Raw genomic sequence first — 20,055 nt, 5'->3', positions numbered from 1 at the left:
TCTGTTTCCTGGTCTTCAGTCTAACAGTTATGACATCAGGAAGAACTTCACATTTTCAAAGTTTAAGTAGCTAGACTTTCGCCACGAAGGGATATTTAATGATGTTATAAAAAGGCTATTTAAAATCTTTATATTGATCGTCCTCCAACTAAACAAATTCTGGATATATTAGTGGCTCTCAATTTTAAAAAGAAAATAAAACATGGGTCTAAACAAAAAAAAACGGATTTTTTTTTTTATGTAATACAAACGTAAACCTTTAGCATCGTGACCAAAAGGTTACCTAATTATCAAATTTTAAGTACTGCTATCAAACGGAATTTTCATTAATTAGCCTACACCAAACCATTATTTATTTTAACGAAACTTATTTATGAAATAAAAAAAATGATTTCGACAGGTGGCCGTGCGTGGCCATGTTGCTTGAGTGAGCGGATATGTAGGCTACTGCGCATGTGTCACTAGCTGATTTTGCGTATGAATTCATACGCAATTCGGTATTAGTGTTGCGTACGACTTTATACGCATTGCTTGTGAGATCGGGTTGAGAGCTTAGAAGAGCACAAGAAAGGGAAAAAGAGACAGAAGAGAAGAGAAAGAGAGAGAACAGGAGGAGCTGGAGCAACTGAAAAAGGACAAGGAAAAGTTGGAGAGAGACATAGAAGATCTTAAAAAGAAACAGGATGCTGAAGCTAGACGAAAAGCTGAGTTAGATAATACATTTTTGAAAGACATGACAAAAGTAGGTGCTGCAGCAGGTACTATAATAGGAGGTGTAGTAGGTGGTGCAGTGGGAGGGCCAGCAGGTGCCGCTGCAGGAGCAGCAGTGGGAGCAGCAACGGGAGGAGCAGTGGGAGTAGTGGCAGCATGCACCACACAGTAGACGAGCCAGTCCTCACTATGGGAGCTCGGCTCCCTCTGGCTCCCACGTAATTCGAGCCCTGAGCTGCATTGAGCGTAATAAACTGCATTTAGAATTGCAAATCCATATTTCTAGATATTTTGGTGAAAGTAACGCAATAGTAGTGTAATGCCTTACAATTCAGAGACAGTAATATTATAATGTAACAACTTAATTTGAAATGACCGTAATAAGTAATGCATAATACATTACGATTTTGAAGTAACTTGCCCAACACTGCTTATTTTAAACATCAAAATCAGGTTTAGACTTTACCCCACTCCGCCAGGGGTCAGTGTCTGTGTCTGTCACTACGTCCATGTAAAAAACAGCGAGTAAGAGAGAGTTCCGCGAGAAACAAGACGCAGACGTTAGGTAACTGTTTAGCATGCTGCAAGTTTCAATGTCACGAACGTAATATCAGTAATGTTTTTCATGTATTCAGTTACTATACCACGTTGCGAAATTATAGGCTTTAAATGTAGACATTGACACCGGTCGCTTCCATTACAAATTCCAGGTGCTTGCAGTGCTAGAAGGCCTGTAGGCTGTGTGCAACGTGAACTGTAGTTACTCAGTAAGTAAAAGACTTGGTGAATATTTACTATTTATTGTCGTCGTACACAGTGCATCTCGTTGTCATCTTTCCGAGTCATTGAAATGGCTAATGTAGCCCACGTCTCCAGAGTTCGCTCTTTGTACAAAAGGATCCTGGTCTTGCACCGGTTCATGCCTATCGACCTGAGGGCGCTGGGCGACCAGTACGTGAAGGATGAGTTCAGACGAAACAAGTCCGCCTCTCCCGAAGAGGTCAACGCCTTCATGACAGAATGGGAGGTAAGGGTCAATTTAATTCTGAATCAAAGTGTAGCCTAGTCATTTTTTACTTCACAACCTATACCCATTTCAACAGCTTAATTTGTAGAATTTGTAGAACTCGTCTATAGGCTAAGGTTATTATTTGACTGATTGTTATAGAACTAGTGCAATTATCTGATTGCTGGCTAAAATAAATAATATCCTCAAGGTATGTATCAGTTTAAGTGTCCAACAATTAATGTTTAAAACTGCCCTAGCCCACTATATTATTGCTGAGCATTTTAGAACTGAAGCTGTGTAATAAAATCAAGTTGATTTTTTTTTTTCTTGATCCCTGAAGTGCCTGTTGTGTCCCAGGAAGATGTAGCCTAAGTTGTTGAGAGCAGTGTTTCCCATACATTGACTTATTTGTGGCGGCCCACCACAATATCAACATTGACCTTTGTAAAGCCTCTCCTTGTTTCTCTGTCTCTCTACGAACCTGCATGCATGTTTAAAAACAACATTAACAATCCTGCAAGGCATAGAAGATGACTACTTCAGCGGTTGAGAGTGTTCTAACTGGTAGCATCATCACCTGGTATGGGAACTCCACAGTTAGAGATTGTAGTACTCTGCAGAGAGTAGTGCGCTCAGCTGAACGTACTATAAGAACTCAACTCCCTGCTCTACAAGATATCTATTCCAGAAGAGTACTCCTAAGAGCCCAAAAGATTCTGAAGGACTCTTCTCATCCTAACAATGGATTATTCCTACCGCTGAAATCAAGAAGACGCCTATGTAGTCACAAAGCCAGAACTGAGAGACTCAGGAGAAGTTTTTATCCCCAGGCCATCCGAACTCTGAACTCACACTATACTGACTTTGCACACATTCACTCCTCAGCACTCTCAAACATTTCCCAACTCTGAACTCACACTATACTGACTTTGCACTCATTCACTCCTCAGCACTCATGACCCCCCCCCCCACACACACACACACCCACACACACCTACAAGACTTTTAGCACTTTTACATCCCTCTCCCTATGCTACAGACCTTTTATTTATTTTCTTATTTCATCACACGTCAAAACACACACACACACACACACACACACACACACACACACACACATATCTGACTTTCTCCAACTTTTGCACACTTTTTATTTATTATTTTTGATTTCTCCTCCATCTACCCATGTCCTTGATTGCCTAGCCTTTCTGCCCCCCCACCCCCCACCCCACCCCCATCCCCAACACACACACTTACATCATCACTGTCATCACTTCACATACATACAGCACACTGCTTGCTACAGTAAGCCTCCTCTACATACTTGCTGCACACTGCCCCCCCCCCCCCCCCACACATACACAGCACATTGTCTTCATGATCTTCTCCAACACACATCCCCAACATACTTACAGCACACTGCCCCCCCCCCCCCCCCCCAATACACAGCACATTGTCTCATGAGGAAGCTTCTCCAACACACATATTGCACACTGCCCTCTCCCCACATACACAGCACACTATCCCATCTCCCCTGTCATCCCCCCAACACACACACCAAGACCCCTGGCAGTTGGGTTAGCCCCTTGAGCCGTGGATCTGCCCAAGGTTTCTTCCTTGGTAAGGGAGTTTTTCCTTGCCCCTGTTGCTCTTGGGTGCTCCTTGTTGGTGCCCCCCACCTTTGTAAAGCCTCTCCTTGTTTCTCTGTCTCTCTACGAACCTGCATGCATGTTTAAAAACAACATTAACAATCCTGCAAGGCATAGAAGATGACTACTTCAGCGGTTGAGAGTGTTCTAACTGGTAGCATCATCACCTGGTATGGGAACTCCACAGTTAGAGATTGTAGTACTCTGCAGAGAGTAGTGCGCTCAGCTGAACGTACTATAAGAACTCAACTCCCTGCTCTACAAGATATCTATTCCAGAAGAGTACTCCTAAGAGCCCAAAAGATTCTGAAGGACTCTTCTCATCCTAACAATGGATTATTCCTACCGCTGAAATCAAGAAGACGCCTATGTAGTCACAAAGCCAGAACTGAGAGACTCAGGAGAAGTTTTTATCCCCAGGCCATCCGAACTCTGAACTCACACTATACTGACTTTGCACACATTCACTCCTCAGCACTCTCAAACATTTCCCAACTCTGAACTCACACTATACTGACTTTGCACTCATTCACTCCTCAGCACTCATGACCCCCCCCCCCCCCACACACACACACACCCACACACACCTACAAGACTTTTAGCACTTTTACATCCCTCTCCCTATGCTACAGACCTTTTATTTATTTTCTTATTTCATCACACGTCAAAACACACACACACACACACACACATATCTGACTTTCTCCAACTTTTGCACACTTTTTATTTATTATTTTTGATTTCTCCTCCATCTACCCATGTCCTTGATTGCCTAGCCTTTCTGCCCCCCCACCCCCCACCCCACCCCCATCCCCAACACACACACTTACATCATCACTGTCATCACTTCACATACATACAGCACTCCTCTACATACTTGCTGCACACTGCCCCCCCCCCCCCCCCCCCACATACACAGCACATTGTCTTCAGGATCTTCTCCAACACACATCCTCTACATACTTACAGCACACTGCCCCCACCTACCCACACACACACACTACACACACACACACACAGTCACTGCTCCACTCCCGCCCACACACACATCTTCACTGTCATCACTCACATACATTACATATAGTACTCTGCTTGCAATAGTAAGTCCCTGACCCCCCCCCCCCCCCCCCATCCCCAACACACACACTTACATCATCACTGTCATCACTTCACATACATACAGCACACTGCTTGCTACAGTAAGCCTCCTCTACATACTTGCTGCACACTGCCCCCCCCCCCCCCCCACACATACACAGCACATTGTCTTCATGATCTTCTCCAACACACATCCCCAACATACTTACAGCACACTGCCCCCCCCCCCCCCCAATACACAGCACATTGTCTCATGAGGAAGCTTCTCCAACACACATATTGCACACTGCCCTCTCCCCACATACACAGCACACTATCCCATCTCCCCTGTCATCCCCCCAACACACACACCAAGACCCCTGGCAGTTGGGTTAGCCCCTTGAGCCGTGGATCTGCCCAAGGTTTCTTCCTTGGTAAGGGAGTTTTTCCTTGCCCCTGTTGCTCTTGGGTGCTCCTTGTTGGTGCCCCCCACCTTTGTAAAGCCTCTCCTTGTTTCTCTGTCTCTCTACGAACCTGCATGCATGTTTAAAAACAACATTAACAATCCTGCAAGGCATAGAAGATGACTACTTCAGCGGTTGAGAGTGTTCTAACTGGTAGCATCATCACCTGGTATGGGAACTCCACAGTTAGAGATTGTAGTACTCTGCAGAGAGTAGTGCGCTCAGCTGAACGTACTATAAGAACTCAACTCCCTGCTCTACAAGATATCTATTCCAGAAGAGTACTCCTAAGAGCCCAAAAGATTCTGAAGGACTCTTCTCATCCTAACAATGGATTATTCCTACCGCTGAAATCAAGAAGACGCCTATGTAGTCACAAAGCCAGAACTGAGAGACTCAGGAGAAGTTTTTATCCCCAGGCCATCCGAACTCTGAACTCACACTATACTGACTTTGCACACATTCACTCCTCAGCACTCTCAAACATTTCCCAACTCTGAACTCACACTATACTGACTTTGCACTCATTCACTCCTCAGCACTCATGACCCCCCCCCCCCCCACACACACACACACCCACACACACCTACAAGACTTTTAGCACTTTTACATCCCTCTCCCTATGCTACAGACCTTTTATTTATTTTCTTATTTCATCACACGTCAAAACACACACACACACACACACACATATCTGACTTTCTCCAACTTTTGCACACTTTTTATTTATTATTTTTGATTTCTCCTCCATCTACCCATGTCCTTGATTGCCTAGCCTTTCTGCCCCCCCACCCCCCACCCCACCCCCATCCCCAACACACACACTTACATCATCACTGTCATCACTTCACATACATACAGCACTCCTCTACATACTTGCTGCACACTGCCCCCCCCCCCCCCCCCCCCCCACATACACAGCACATTGTCTTCAGGATCTTCTCCAACACACATCCTCTACATACTTACAGCACACTGCCCCCACCTACCCACACACACACACTACACACACACACACACAGTCACTGCTCCACTCCCGCCCACACACACATCTTCACTGTCATCACTCACATACATTACATATAGTACTCTGCTTGCAATAGTAAGTCCCTGACCCCCCCCCCCCCCCCCCCCCCCAACACACACACTTACATCATCACTGTCATCACTTCACATACATACAGCACACTGCTTGCTACAGTAAGCCTCCTCTACATACTTGCTGCACACTGCCCCCCCCCCCCCCCACATACACAGCACATTGTCTTCATGATCTTCTCCAACACACATCCCCAACATACTTACAGCACACTGCCCCCCCCCCCCCCCCCCCAATACACAGCACATTGTCTCATGAGGAAGCTTCTCCAACACACATATTGCACACTGCCCTCTCCCCACATACACAGTACACTATCCCATCTCCCCTGTCATCCCCCCAACACACACACCAAGACCCCTGGCAGTTGGGTTAGCCCCTTGAGCCGTGGATCTGCCCAAGGTTTCTTCCTTGGTAAGGGAGTTTTTCCTTGCCCCTGTTGCTCTTGGGTGCTCCTTGTTGGTGCCCCCCACCCAATCCCAATCCTCCCCCACCTTTTTTATGCAGCCCTTGCCACTTAATCTACTAAACCCCTCTTCTACTGCACTTTTTACCCCCCCCCCCCCCCATTAATGCACAAATAGGCTGACACCAGACATAATTTCACTGCATTTCTTACTTCCAGTAACTATATGCATGTGACAATAAACTTCCTTGTATCCTTGTATCCTTGTATCCTTGTATGACTAGAAGGCTAAATTGTGCTTAAATCTGGTTAGCATCATAACCCCGCTGCACTAATTTGTTAAACACTTTTGCATTCAAGTTAATTCTGCATCTGCACATGATGACATTTAGTCTTATCACAGGAATAGCTTTTCCTAGGGACTCACCTTGAGGTGCATGTTATGGGGGACTCGTGGGTAGCACTCCATTCTGACACAGGATTGTATAACTGCAGGGCTCTCATAAGTTTAAAAATCCTTGAACGTTTGAAATGGATTCATACAAAAACTTGTTTTTAAGGGCCTTTTTATCAAAAGTATTTCGATAACAGATTTAAATAGACAGGTCTTGGAAAGTTCTTGAATGTAGCCTGTAGATTGTGTTGCAAATAGAAAGTGAGAGAAGGTTGACTGTGTGAATGCTGTTTGTCAACACTTCTTAATTTGTGCCAGTCATGACAGACTATGTGGTCTCTAGTTCTCTCTCTCTCTCTCTCTCTATCAATCTATCTATCTATCTATATATCTATACATATATATATATATATATATATATGTGTGTGTGTGTGTGTGTATATATATATATATATATATATATATATATATATATATATATATATATATATAGCCATACTACATCACATAACCACTTTCAAAGCAAAGGAAAATATGGCATATTGGCATAATATTGTCATAATTTATCTAATTGTAGCCTCTGATATTCTGAACTGCTCCCATGTGTAATGACACCATCTGACCACAAGATGGGGCTCAGCCCCACACTAAAGTTACCTGTACAGCAAGTATCACGCCGAGCTCAGTCTTGCAGAACTCCACCTGCCCCGTCAGCACAGCCTGGAGTGTGTGACGTTGAAGAGAGATGGATTGGACTGGAGTGGTCTTCCTCAGTGTGATATCTGGTTTTAGAGTGAGACTGAGTTGGACTGGAGTGGTCTTTAATTAGTGTGATGTTTAGAGTGAGACTGGGTTAGTCTGGGGTACTAGTGGCTGTTGTTAGAGTAAGAGTGTGTTAATCTGGGTGTGTGGCTGTTTTAGAGTGAGATTGTGTTAATCTGGGTGTGTGGCTGTTTTTATAGTGAGATTGTGTTAATCTGGGGTACTACAGTGGTTTTACCCAGCGTGTGGCTGTTTTTAGAGTGAGACTGCGGCAGCGTTGCAGTGATGCTGATCTTCATGATTACATGACAAACAAGTGAGCCAGTCAGTCAGTCAGTCAGCCACAGGATGGGGCTCAGACAGACCTGAATCAGACTTGTTAGGAATGACTCTCGCTTGTCTAAAACCAAACCCAGGCATGACTAATCAAGCAGTGAGCATCTCGGCGTCTCCTCCGAGTGCATCTGCATCTGAACGCGCTCAAGGAGCCGTGATGCGATTCGGCACGCCAGCCTCCTGCACGCACACCATGATGGAGCAGGGCGCACGGCAACGGTGTCGCCGCGGCAACCCCCCACACATGGAAGCAAGTTTAGGAGGGAAATAAGGGGGAGGGAGGCAGACAAGCTCACAGACAGACAGTGGTCCAGATACACTCACATAAGGTCCAGGCTACAGACAGCTGTCTGTGGTCCAGGGGCACAGAGTTACTTCCCTACTTTTCACCAGGAAGAGAAAATGGTTTTGCAACCAGCACCTTTCCGACCAAGAATAATACACAAGGAACATTTATTCAGCGGGTCAGCTAAATTCTTAGTTTGATAGTTTGCTAAATTCTTAGTGAGATAGCTAGTTAGATTGTTTGCTAAATTCTTAGTGAGATAGCTAGTTAGATAGTTTGCTAAAGTCTTTATGAGGTAGCTAGTTAGATAGTTTGCTAAATTCTTAGTGTGATAGCTAGTTAGAGAGTTTGCTAAATTCTTAATAAGATAGCTAGTTAGATAGTTTGCTAAATTCTTAGTGAGATAGCTAGTTAGATAGTTTGCTGAATTCTTAGTGAGATAGCTAGTTAGAGAGTTTGCTTGCATCAGATGAGCCACAACGCCATGCAGTTCACCAGGACAATACAGACAAACTCTCACACTCAACTCTCATTTGAATTTCCCCTTGGGGATCAATAAAGTATCTATCTATCTCTCTCTATCCCCCTGACAATGGGGAGGCTAACAAGTCCTCATTCCTTGGGTTTTGAAGCCCTGCACATTAAATGTAAATGTAAATCAGGTTTCTCAGCCAAGTATTCTTGCGTATACAAGGAATTTGGTCTCTGCATTTATCCCATCCATGAATTAGTGAAACACACAGAGCATACAGTGAACACACAGTGAGGTGAAGCACACACTAACCCGGAGCAGTGAGCTGCCTGCTACAGCAGCGCTCGGGGAGCAGTGAGGGGTTGGGTGCCTTGCTCAAGGGGACTTCAGCCATTCCTACTGGTCGGGGATCGAACAGGCAACCCTTCCCTTATAAGCCCAAAGCCCTAACCAGTAGGCCACAACTGCCCCACTGCCAATAAACACCTGTAGGCTCAATAACGGCCTTGTCTCGGCCTCGCCACTGATACTCCTACAGGGAGCAAACCTGGACCACAGTTTTCACAGATGTGCTGCCAACTGCCATTTGCAGGCATGCAAGGGGGGGGGGAGGAAGAGAGAGAGAGAGAGAGAGACACAGAGACAGAGAGAGAGGGGGAGACCCCCATCCTGGCTCCCCTGCACTAGTCGCATGGTCTTCTCTCCCGCTGGTATTCAGTCAGACGGAGAACACTGTGTGGTTGAGGGACCACAGGCTCCTGACATCCCATGCTTAGAGTGAGTGCACACACACACACACACACACACACCACACACACACACACTGCTCCCGTAAATATCTCAGTAATTTGTGTAAACAGTGCTTCCCTTATGCAAATCCCACCTGTGTGTTGTGTGAGGAATGGTGGGCATGTGTGTGTTAGAGAGTGAGTCATCTGTGTGTGTGTGTGTGTGTGTGTGTGTGTGTGTGTGTGTGTGTGTGTGTGTGTGTCCCAATGCTGTATGAGAAATGACAGGTGTGATTATGAAGAATAGGAGATGTTGATCTCCCAGCTGTGTCTGATTACGCTAATTAAGGCGACTGTGATTACAGCGGGATTCTAGAACCCTCTCCACTTCAGACTCCATGGTGACGCCATGGGAACTCAGAGGGAAGCACCATTCTAGAATAAAGGTCCTTTGTGTTTACATCAGTGGAGTGAACAACACGCACTAGCTGACACAAGGCCCCTCCCACCTCCACGCCAGAGACGCAGCTGCCACCGTTGTGTTTGTGTAGCCAAGAGAGAAAGGGTGGAGGCCAAAACTGGACAGGCTGATGCATCCATGTGTCTGTCAGGGCTGCGCAATTAACCGAATGAATTGATAAGTCATCAATTATAACGATTATGAAAACAACATCGTCGAAACAAAGTCGCTGCATTCCATTTAGCAATTCTCTCGTTCTATCTTGAGTTATAAATCCATTTTTACATATTTTTCTTTGTTTCTCAGTAGGATGGGAGATGTTTCCGAAATCATTGAGTAATCAGGTTAAATAATTGTGCTATCGATATCAACCAAAATAATTTTGATTTGTGCGATAATTGAGCAGCCCTGGGTGTCTTATGTTGTGCCAACGCACTCTTTCCTGTGGTGCTCTCTCTCAGAAGCCATGTCAGTGGTCTTCACATGTCCGTGGTCTTGACATGTCCGTGGTCTTTACATGTCCGTGGTCTTTACATGTCAGTGGTCTTTACACGTCAGTGGTCTTGACATGTCAGTGGTCTTTAGTTGGAATAAAACAGTAAACGCATCAAGCCCAGTAGTCATGTTTAGCCATAATCCCTTTCTTCCTCCTGTAGTGGAAGTGAGGGTGGGGTTAGAAGACGGGGATGAGTGTTTCCCACTTTGGTTAATATGAATATTACTTAGTGTCACTATCCAGGCCCCCTTACATTAGTGAGTCACGATGGCCAGCGCCTCTGCCTCTAACACACACACACACACACACACATACACACACCACTCTTTCCTCCGTCTGAGCGGGCGGGTGTGTGAGTCAGTGGAACCATTTTTGGCAATGTGTGTGTGGGTGGGGCAAGTAGAGTGGTACGGCACGGTGAGTGTGTGTGTGTGTGTGTGTGTGTGTGTGTGTGTGTGTGGATGTGGAGCAGTGGGTGGGAATGTGATTAGAACTCTGGAGTGGACGCTTTAATCCACTTACACCACAGCCCCCCAACTCCCCCCTCACACACACATGCACACACACACATACACAGCCCCCCAACTCTCCCCTTACACACACATGCATACACACACACACACACACACACACACACACACACACACATACACATACACAGCCCCCCAACTCCCCCCGCTCACACACATATGCACACACACATACACACACAGAAGTAGGAACATAATATACTTTATTGTTTATGGATAATACAGCGGGAAAAACTTGGTCTTTTTGACAATCTATGGAAAAATAGTAGAGCCTTTTTTATTATTATTCGTAATGAACATTTATTTATGAAATAATTGATTGTGCCAGACTGTCCACGTGATCTACCAGAGTCAGGTGGGAGGAGCTCAAAAAGACGACCCTAGACACACCAGCTGATGTAAATCACGGCAGATATCGCGCCTATGATTTAAATTTCCTTCATATTCATTAACATGAACATAATGACTGACGAAAGAAATTACTATGACTGCCACTGTTGCAGAAATCACATAAGAAGGTATCCTTTTGATTTTCTGTACATAAGGAAGCCGCATGGGGAAACTTGTTATTTTTCTGTCTTATTTTCTAACTATTTTTCCGAGCTTGAAGTAGGCTACAGCTGTTACACGAGGGTCTGGTATCCCTTTGTTATGACGCACTTCCCGCGACAGTCACTCAGTCTCAAAATGACTTGACTCCCTCTCTCCCTAAGACTCAAAGACCAAATGGGCTGAGTGTGTCTATCGGATTGGTGCTGGCACATCGGATGATACGATCCGCGTTTTCCCCCTTGGGGATCAATAAAGTATCTATCTGTCTGTCAGTCAAATAAATTGGGTTGAATGTGTATCGGATTGATACTGGTACATCGGCTGATATGATTGGTGTAACACACAGACTCTCACACACACAAACACAAACACACAATGCATATAGGGAAGGGGGAAATAGACCCATAAAAAGACTGACGTCTTAACTAACAGGAAGCAATCAGTCCCTCCAGGAATTCGCGATGTTGCGATCGCAACAATTAACGCAAATTCAGCAAATCCTCGTGAATTCTGGGCGACCTCGCAATTTTGTCCAAACACTGCAACTTTTTCGCAAATTTGACCAATCATCATGGTTTTCCCGTGAAATTTCACCTACCACAACAGCCCCTCGCGCAGAATATTGACTCAGATGCCACACTCACCCCTGCAGACACCAGAGACTGCCCTATAACTTGTTCACTCCTCTGCAGTTTTGATGACAATAAATAGAAGGCTAACGTTAATGATCTGCTTTACTTGCACCTGTCATCTCAACCTAGTGTTGCTAACCTGCCTAAGCTATGAAAGTAAGTTAATTAAGGCCTACTTGGTTTACTGACATTTGAGTAGGCTACAATATGCAACCCATTGGCAAACGTTTACACCTGGAGATGTCCTTTTAGCTCGTGTCATGTTTGCTAGCTTGTGGGCTCAGTTTGTGTAGTGCTAGCAAAATCATAGAAATTAATAACATTGTAAGACATTTACCTCTTCTATGATCCAAGAATGATTTCATACGAGTTATTTTTAAACATTTATTTTAACTAATGACATAAAAAACATCCCGAATTCTATCCACATATCGTATTGCACTATGCAAAAAGTTTTTTTCCAGTTGTAGCCGAACACAGTGAGATGCAAGCGTTCCAATCCACTTAGATATGTTATTACGCTACTCTCACGTCCTTAAAGTTGCAGGCAGTCAATTAGACTTACACACCACCAATGTAATAACATTAAAGAAAAGTGTAGTCTAATAGTTTAAATCAATATGAAATTACTAGATACTTAGTTGGCTATTAGTAATTATGCAAGTCACAGAATATGAATTATTAAAAAGATATGAACTTAATATGAATTACAACATATATGAATGTATTGAAACATATGACATGATGCCATCTCTTTAGGGGGCTGTCTTTTTTGGACAGTTCTACGAAAGGTTATACTGCTTTGTGAATTACCCCAGTCAAAGTATTTACACAAATAGAGTAGCCTAGGCCTACTTTGATTTTCTGTAACCCTTACTATTTACCTTTACTTATCCTTTTTAATAAGCATCAAGATGATCCGTGTAATTTTGGTCTTACTAACCTTAATTACCCTCAATTAAAAAAATTATAAAATAAATGTAATTAATTAAAAAAAATATATATTTTTGCAATTTATTTTTGGAATTTTCACTTCCTCTCGCAATTTCTTCGCAACAAACAGCTAAAAACACCGCAACTTCCATCGCAATTTTTTAGAAAAGTTGTTGCGAAATCAGGCATTTTAGATTGCAACAATCTCAAAAAAATCCTGGAGGGACTGAGCAATGTCTTAGTCGACTTCAAGATGACGCAAGTGGGATCATTTACATTCTGGTCAGATCTGCCCAGGTCCAACCCACCTACTACACACACACACACACTCACACTCCCATATACACACACCCTGAAAAGTTTCTGCTCGTGGATGTGCATTCGGCAGCTTTTTCGTTGGCCCCCTCCCCCCCCTCCTCCTCCTGGCAGAGATTCAAAATAATTCCATTATGCTGAATAGAACAGAAGGCTCTTTGGCAAATTGCCTCTCATTTATGAAACTGAATCGCATCCAACATCTAAGATGTTTTATCAATGGCCCAGCCCTAAAGAGGAGGTCCAGGGCGGAGTGTGTGTGTGTGTGTGTGTGTGTGTCTTTGTTTTATTTCCCTCTTTATGAATGAAGGCGGCGTCCACGTCGCGCCAGTGAGACGCTCGGAGGGCTGATTCATGGGGCTGCTGGCAGATTTATCTTTGTGCATTTGGGACCCCGGCACACTGAGACTCATCTGAGGGGGGCAGTTAGAGTGGGGTATGTGGAGGACACGGGGGCAGTTAGAGTTGGGTATGGGGGGGGCCGTTAGAGTGGGGTATGTGGGGGGGGGCAGTTAGAGTGGGGTAGATGGAGGACACGGGGGCAGTTAGAGTTGGGTATGGGGGGTGCAGTTAGAGTGGGGTATGTGGGGGGTAGTTAGAGTGGGGTAGATGGAGGACACTGGGGCAGTTAGAGTTGGGTATGGGGGGGGCAGTTAGAGTTGGGTATGGGGGGTGCAGTTAGAGTGGGGTATGTGGGGGGTAGTTAGAGTGGGGTAGATGGAGGACACTGGGGCAGTTAGAGTTGGGTATGGGGGGGGCAGTTAGAGTTGGGTATGGGGGGGCAGTTAGAGTGGGGTAGATGGTGGAGTGGGGTATGTGGGGGGAAAGGGGCAGTTAGAGTGGGGTATGGGGGGCAGTTAGAGTGGGGTATGTGGAAGAGGGAGGGCAGGTGGAGGAGAGGGGGCAGTTGGAGGCAATTCTGGGGTTTCAGTCACCGAATTACACAACATGAATATCAAGCAACCTTGAGGGAAATATGCTCCTTAATTCAGAAAAGCTGTCACACACAGCTGAGGCCATACACACACACACACAGTATTCAAGTTTGATTATTATGTCTAAGTATGCTAGGAATCCTTTTTTGGAATGCCACACTTAGAAGAAGAATGATGGGTGTTCCGTGGGCTGTGGAATCTTTGTGAGAGTTCCGGAACATTCTGTGAAGGCCTGCGGCTGATAAGGTGTTGGCTGTCCCTGCCTGTGTGAGATTGGTCTCTCTCCTCAGCTCCACCATTATGTGATTGTGTGCGTGTGTGACTGAGCGTCTCTGTGATTGTATGTGTGTGCGTCTGTGTGTGTGTGTGCGCGTGTGTGCGTCTGTGTGCGCGTCTGTGTGTGTGTGTGTGTGTGTGCGCGTCTCTGTGTGTGTGTGTGCGCGTCTGTGTCTGTGTGTGTGTGTGCGCGTCTGTGTGCGTGCGTGTGTGTGTGCGTGCGTGTGCGTCTGTGTGTGGGTGGTAGTATTGTAGAGGGCGAAGGAGGATGGGACTTCCATTAACCTCGCCAGGTAGCCCACGGCGACCCCAGCCCAGCCCTCTCCACACGGCGCCATCTCCCAACGCAAGATGAGGTCTGACCAGGGCAGCTGGGCTCATACAAGCCCAAGACTTCAAATTAATACATTCAGAGCATTCTTTTGAATTGGTGCACGTGTGTGTGCGTGTGTGTCTATGGGTGTGTGTGTGTGTGTCTGTCTGTGTGTGTGTAAGGTTTAGTAATAAGTTGTTCTCAGTACGCAAAGTTCTTACCAGAGTACATGTTCATTAACCAAAGCAGATTTGGTGTGCTAGCTTCCAATGCCACAGTGAGTGATGGTGAGTTGAGCACTGATGTGTGTGTGTGTGTGTGTGTGTGTGTGTGTGTGTGTGTGTGTGTGTGTGTGTGCTGGCTTCCAGTGCCAGTGGTGGTGAATTGGGCGCTGATGTGTTTGTGCTGGCTTCCAGTGCCACAGTGAGTGGTGGTGAGTTGGGCGCTGATGTGTGTGTGTGTGTGTGTGTGTGTGTGCTGGCTTCCAGTGCCAGTGGTGGTGATCTGGGCGCTGATGTGTGTGTGTGTGTGTGTGTGTGCTGGTTTCCAGTGCCAGTGGTGGTGGTGAGTTGGGTGCTGATGCGATGGAGAGAGAGACTTGGAGTATTTTGATTAGAAATCCAGTGTGCAAATGATTGATATTCACATACAATCTGGAAGTCGTTTAGTTGAACAAGAGATGAATTCTCTAGAGGGAGGTGGAGTTGGGGTCAAAGGGACAACCAGATGTTACTGGTATCAAATCGTTGCATCGTTGCAAAGTTAACTAGTATCAAATCACATCGCAAAGTTAACTGGTATCAGATCACATCGTTGCAAAGTTAACTGGTATCAGATCACATCGTTGCAAAGTTAACTGGTATCAGATCACATCGTTGCAAAGTGAACTGGTATCATATCACATCGTTGCAATAATGTTCCTACTAATTTGCCTACACAACCACAGCCAGACAAGCTGCCTTGATTAGGAGAGAGTCACATTCACATGTTACAAAATGAGACTCTTTTCTTTTAGGTTATATTTCCTGAATGTGAGTGAGTGAGTGAGTGTGTGTGTGTGTGTGTGTGTGTGTGTGTGTGTTCAACATTTTATTGAGTTGGCTGGAGACCCAGCTACTGCCTCCTATTCTTCCTCCTCATCCTCCTCTTCCTCAACCTAATATTCCTCCTCTTCCTCCTCCTCCTCATGGACACCTTCCTCCTTTTCCTCTCTGACCTCCTTCTCGTCCTCTTCCTCTCTGACCTCCTCTTCCTCTCTGAGCTCTTCCTCCTTCTCTTCCCCCCCTTTCCTCTTCCTCATTGACCTCCTCCTCCTCTTCCTCATTGACCTCCTCCTCCTCCTCTTCCTCATTGACCTCCTCCTCCTCCTCTTCCTCTCTGAGCTCTTCCTCCTTCTCTTCCTCCCTTTCCTCTTCCTCATTGACCTCCTCCTCCTCTTCCTCATTGACCTCCTCCTCCTCTTCCTCATTGACCTCCTCCTCTTCCTCGTTGACCTCCTCTTCCTCCTCCTCCTCTTCCTCGTTGACGTCCTCTTCCTCTCTGTCCTGCAGAAGTACCGGGCCACGCTGCAGACGCAGGTTCTGGACACCATGTCTGGGAAGCTGGAGAAGCTGGAGTTCGGGGTGGTTCTGTCCGAGGAGCGGCTCAAGCACTTCCAGGACGAGCAGGTGGGCCAGCTGTACGAGCTCATGCTGGAGGCCACCAAACCCAACCGCCAGTTCGACATCCAGGACGACCGGTCGTAGCAGCCCCCCACCCTCCCCAGACCAGGATGACCGGCCGTAGACCCCCCCCCCACACCCCCCAGACCAGGACGACCAGGCCGTAGCACCCCCCCCCCCCACACCCTCTGACAAGGGATGTGGAAGGACTTACACCCCTCTGCTTAAGGGGGGGGGGAACTAGTCCCAGAGTGTAATATTTGCGTGCGTTTGTGTGTGTGTGTGTGTGTGTGTGTGTGTGTGTGTGTGTGTCTTGTCAGAATCCTGTGGAAATGCAGTGATTTGCCTGGCAGCTGTTAAGAGAATGTAATTCCATTAAAGTGCTCTAAAGACAGAAGAGCTCGGAGTCCAATTCCTCTTTTCTTCCCCCTGTCTCTGTTCCCCCTGTTCCTCTAGTGGGTCTCCCCTGGGGGGGCTGTGTGTATGAGAGAGAGAGAGAGAGAGAGAGAGAAAGACTGAGTGTGTTATTGAGAGGGAGAGAGAGACTATGTGAGTAAGAGAATGTGTGTGTGTGTGATAGAGAATTAGAGAATGTGTGTGTGAGATAGAGAATTAGAGAATGTGTGTGTGTGTGATAGAGAATGTGTGTGTGTGATAGAGTCTGTGAGTGATGGAGCCAGTGCACATGGGTAGGTGTGTATCTGTGTGAATGAAAGAGCATGTATATGTGTGGATATGTAAGAGTGTGTGTGTATACGAGAGTGTGTGTGTGTAAGTGTATGAGAGCATGTGTGTGTGGATATGAGTGTGTGTGTATGAGCATGTGTGTGTGGATACACACCGGCGCTACAGCTCACACACACACACACACACACACCGCCGCTACAGCTCACACACACACACACACCGCCGCTACAGCTCACACACACACACACACACACACCGCCTCTACAGCTCACACACACACACACACCGCCTCTACAGCTCACACACACACACACACCGCCGCTACAGCTCACACACACACACACACACACACACACACCGCCTCTACAGCTCACACACACACACACACACACACACACCGCCTCTACAGCTCACACACACACACACACACCGCCGCTACAGCTCAGAACCTACGCAGAGCAACGCAATCAATACCACCACGACCCCCACCCAACCCAGAGAGGATCAACCACACATACAACCCAGAGATGATCACAAACACACACACACACAACCAATCCAGATATGATCACACACACTCACACGCACCCCCACCCAACCCTGAGAGATGATCACACACCCATGCAATCCCATCCAACCCTGAGAGATGATCACACACGCCCTGGCAGGAACGTTGTCACACACACGGCAAACTCCCTCTCACCTCATCGCAAACACACTCGTAATGCCGTGTTCTGTATTTCTAATGAGCTGAATCTACAGAGTTACTGTATTGGGTTGGAATCTCTACAGAGTTACTGTATTATGGTATAAAAGTATCACTATGGTTACTGTATTGTGTTGGAGGACTCAGGGACTCGGAGCTCAGACCTGACGGGCATAAAGTGAACCCGTGCGAAGGTAGCGGGTACCAGCCGTCAGGTGGCACCATGGCCGAGGACATACCAGCTGTCAGATGGCAGCACTGTCGGGGACTGACCACATACTAGCCGTCACTGCCCGGGTCCAAACAGTCAGGCTGATTTAGACTCGTCATTCTGTCTGTGGTGTTACCTACACTAGCTGTTCTTCACATTATCCTCTCAAACTAAACTGTGGGTGTGTGTGAGTGCAGGTCGGTGTGTGTGTGTGTGTGAGTGCAGCTGTGTGGGTGTGTGTGAGTGCAGGTGTGTGTGTCTGTGTGCATTGATCACATCATCATATCATCATTCAGATGATCAAGCAGCCCTAGTGAACGCAACTGATCAATGAGACATACTGAAATGGGAACGTTCCCATTTGCATGAACGCACCATAACTTCCTCTCCATGAACGCACCATGCACCATATCCATCTCTGCTACAGCACACACACACACACACACCGCCTCTACAGCACACTGACACACACACACACATAAGCATAGCCGGGCACTGACCACATACCAGCCGTCGGGCGGCACCGTGGCTGGGCACTGATTACATACCAGCCTCTCCATGAATGCACCATAACCTCTCCATGAATGCACCATAACCTCTCCATGAATGCACCATAACCTCTCCATGAACGCACCATAACCTCCTCCCTATGAACGCACCATGACCTCCCTATAAACGCACCATGACCTTCCTATGCACCATAACCTCCCTATGCACCATAACCTCCCTATGAACGCACCATAACCTCTCCATGAACGCACCATAACCTCCCTATGAACGCACCATAACCTCCTCTCTATGAACGCACCATAACCTCCCTATGAACACACCATAACCTCCTCTCTATGAACGCACCATAACCTCCCTATGAACGCACCATAACCTCTCCATGAACGCACCATAACCTCCCTATGAACGCACCATGACCTCCCTATGCACCATAACCTCCCTATGAACGCACCATAACCTCTCCATGAACGCACCATAACCTCCCTATGAACGCACCATAGCCTCCTCTCTATGAACGCACCATAACCCCCATATGAACACACCATAACCTCTCCATGAACGCACCATAAACTCCTCTCCATGAACGCACCATAACCTCCCTATGAACGCACCATAACCTCCTCTCTATGAACGCACCATAACCTCCCTATGAACGCACCATAACCTCCTCCCTATGAACGCACCATAACCTCTCTATGAACGCACCATAACCTCCTCTCTATGAACGCACCATAACCTCCTCTCTATGAACGCACCATAACCTCCCTATGAACACACCATAACCTCTCCATGAACGCACCATAACCTCCTCTCCATGAACGCACCATAACCTCTCTATGAACGCACCATAACCTCTCCATGAGCGCACCATAACCTCCTCCCTATGAAAGCACCATAACCCCCTCTCTATGAACGCACCATAACGTCCTCCCTATGAATGCACCATAACCTCCCTATGAACGCACCATAACCTCCTCTCCATGAACGCACCATAACCTCCCTATGAACGCACCATAACCTCCTCCCTATGAACGCACCATAATCTCCTCTCCATGAACGCACCATAACCTCCTTATGAACGCACCATAACCTCCTCCCTATGAACGCACCATAACCTCCTCTCCATGAACGCACCATAACCTCCCTATGAACGCACCATAACCTCCTCCCTATGAACGCACCATAATCTCCTCTCCATGAACGCACCATAACCTCCTTATGAACGCACCATAACCTCCTCCCTATGAACGCACCATAACCTCCTCTCCATGAACGCCTCTCTATGAACGCACCATAACCTCCTCTCCATGAACGCACCATAACCTCCTCTCTATGAACGCACCATAACCTCTCCATGAATGCACCATAACCTCCCTATGAACGCACCATAACCTCCCTATGAACGCACTATAACCTCCTCTCTATGAACGCACCATAATGTCCCT

General features: G+C 46.5%; 1 protein-coding gene across 1 annotated transcript; it reads left to right on the top strand.

Annotated features, from left to right (window-relative positions):
- Positions 1 to 1,213: 1,213 nt before the first annotated feature.
- On the top strand, positions 1,214 to 16,893 carry sdhaf3 (succinate dehydrogenase complex assembly factor 3). The gene is made up of 3 exons (XM_042077508.1): positions 1,214 to 1,738; positions 16,386 to 16,605; positions 16,648 to 16,893. The coding sequence occupies exons 1-2, from the start codon at positions 1,562 to 1,564 to the stop codon at positions 16,578 to 16,580; spliced, it is 372 nt and encodes a 123-aa protein (XP_041933442.1). The 5' UTR covers positions 1,214 to 1,561; the 3' UTR covers positions 16,581 to 16,605; positions 16,648 to 16,893.
- Positions 16,894 to 20,055: the final 3,162 nt, after the last annotated feature.

Source organism: Alosa sapidissima, chromosome 21 (genome assembly GCF_018492685.1).
Source record: "Alosa sapidissima isolate fAloSap1 chromosome 21, fAloSap1.pri, whole genome shotgun sequence".
In the NCBI taxonomy this organism is placed as follows: domain Eukaryota; kingdom Metazoa; phylum Chordata; class Actinopteri; order Clupeiformes; family Clupeidae; genus Alosa; species Alosa sapidissima.
Note: the sequence above shows the minus strand (reverse complement) of the source record. Positions and strands in the feature narration are given on the sequence as shown.

Coding starts and splice junctions, on each gene's coding strand:
- sdhaf3 (XM_042077508.1), top strand. CDS start 1,562: ATGGCTAATGTAGCCCACGTCTCCAGAGTTCGCTCTTTGTACAAAAGG. Junction 1,739..16,385: donor CCTTCATGACAGAATGGGAG/GTAAGGGTCAAT, acceptor TCTGTCCTGCAG/AAGTACCGGGCCACGCTGCA.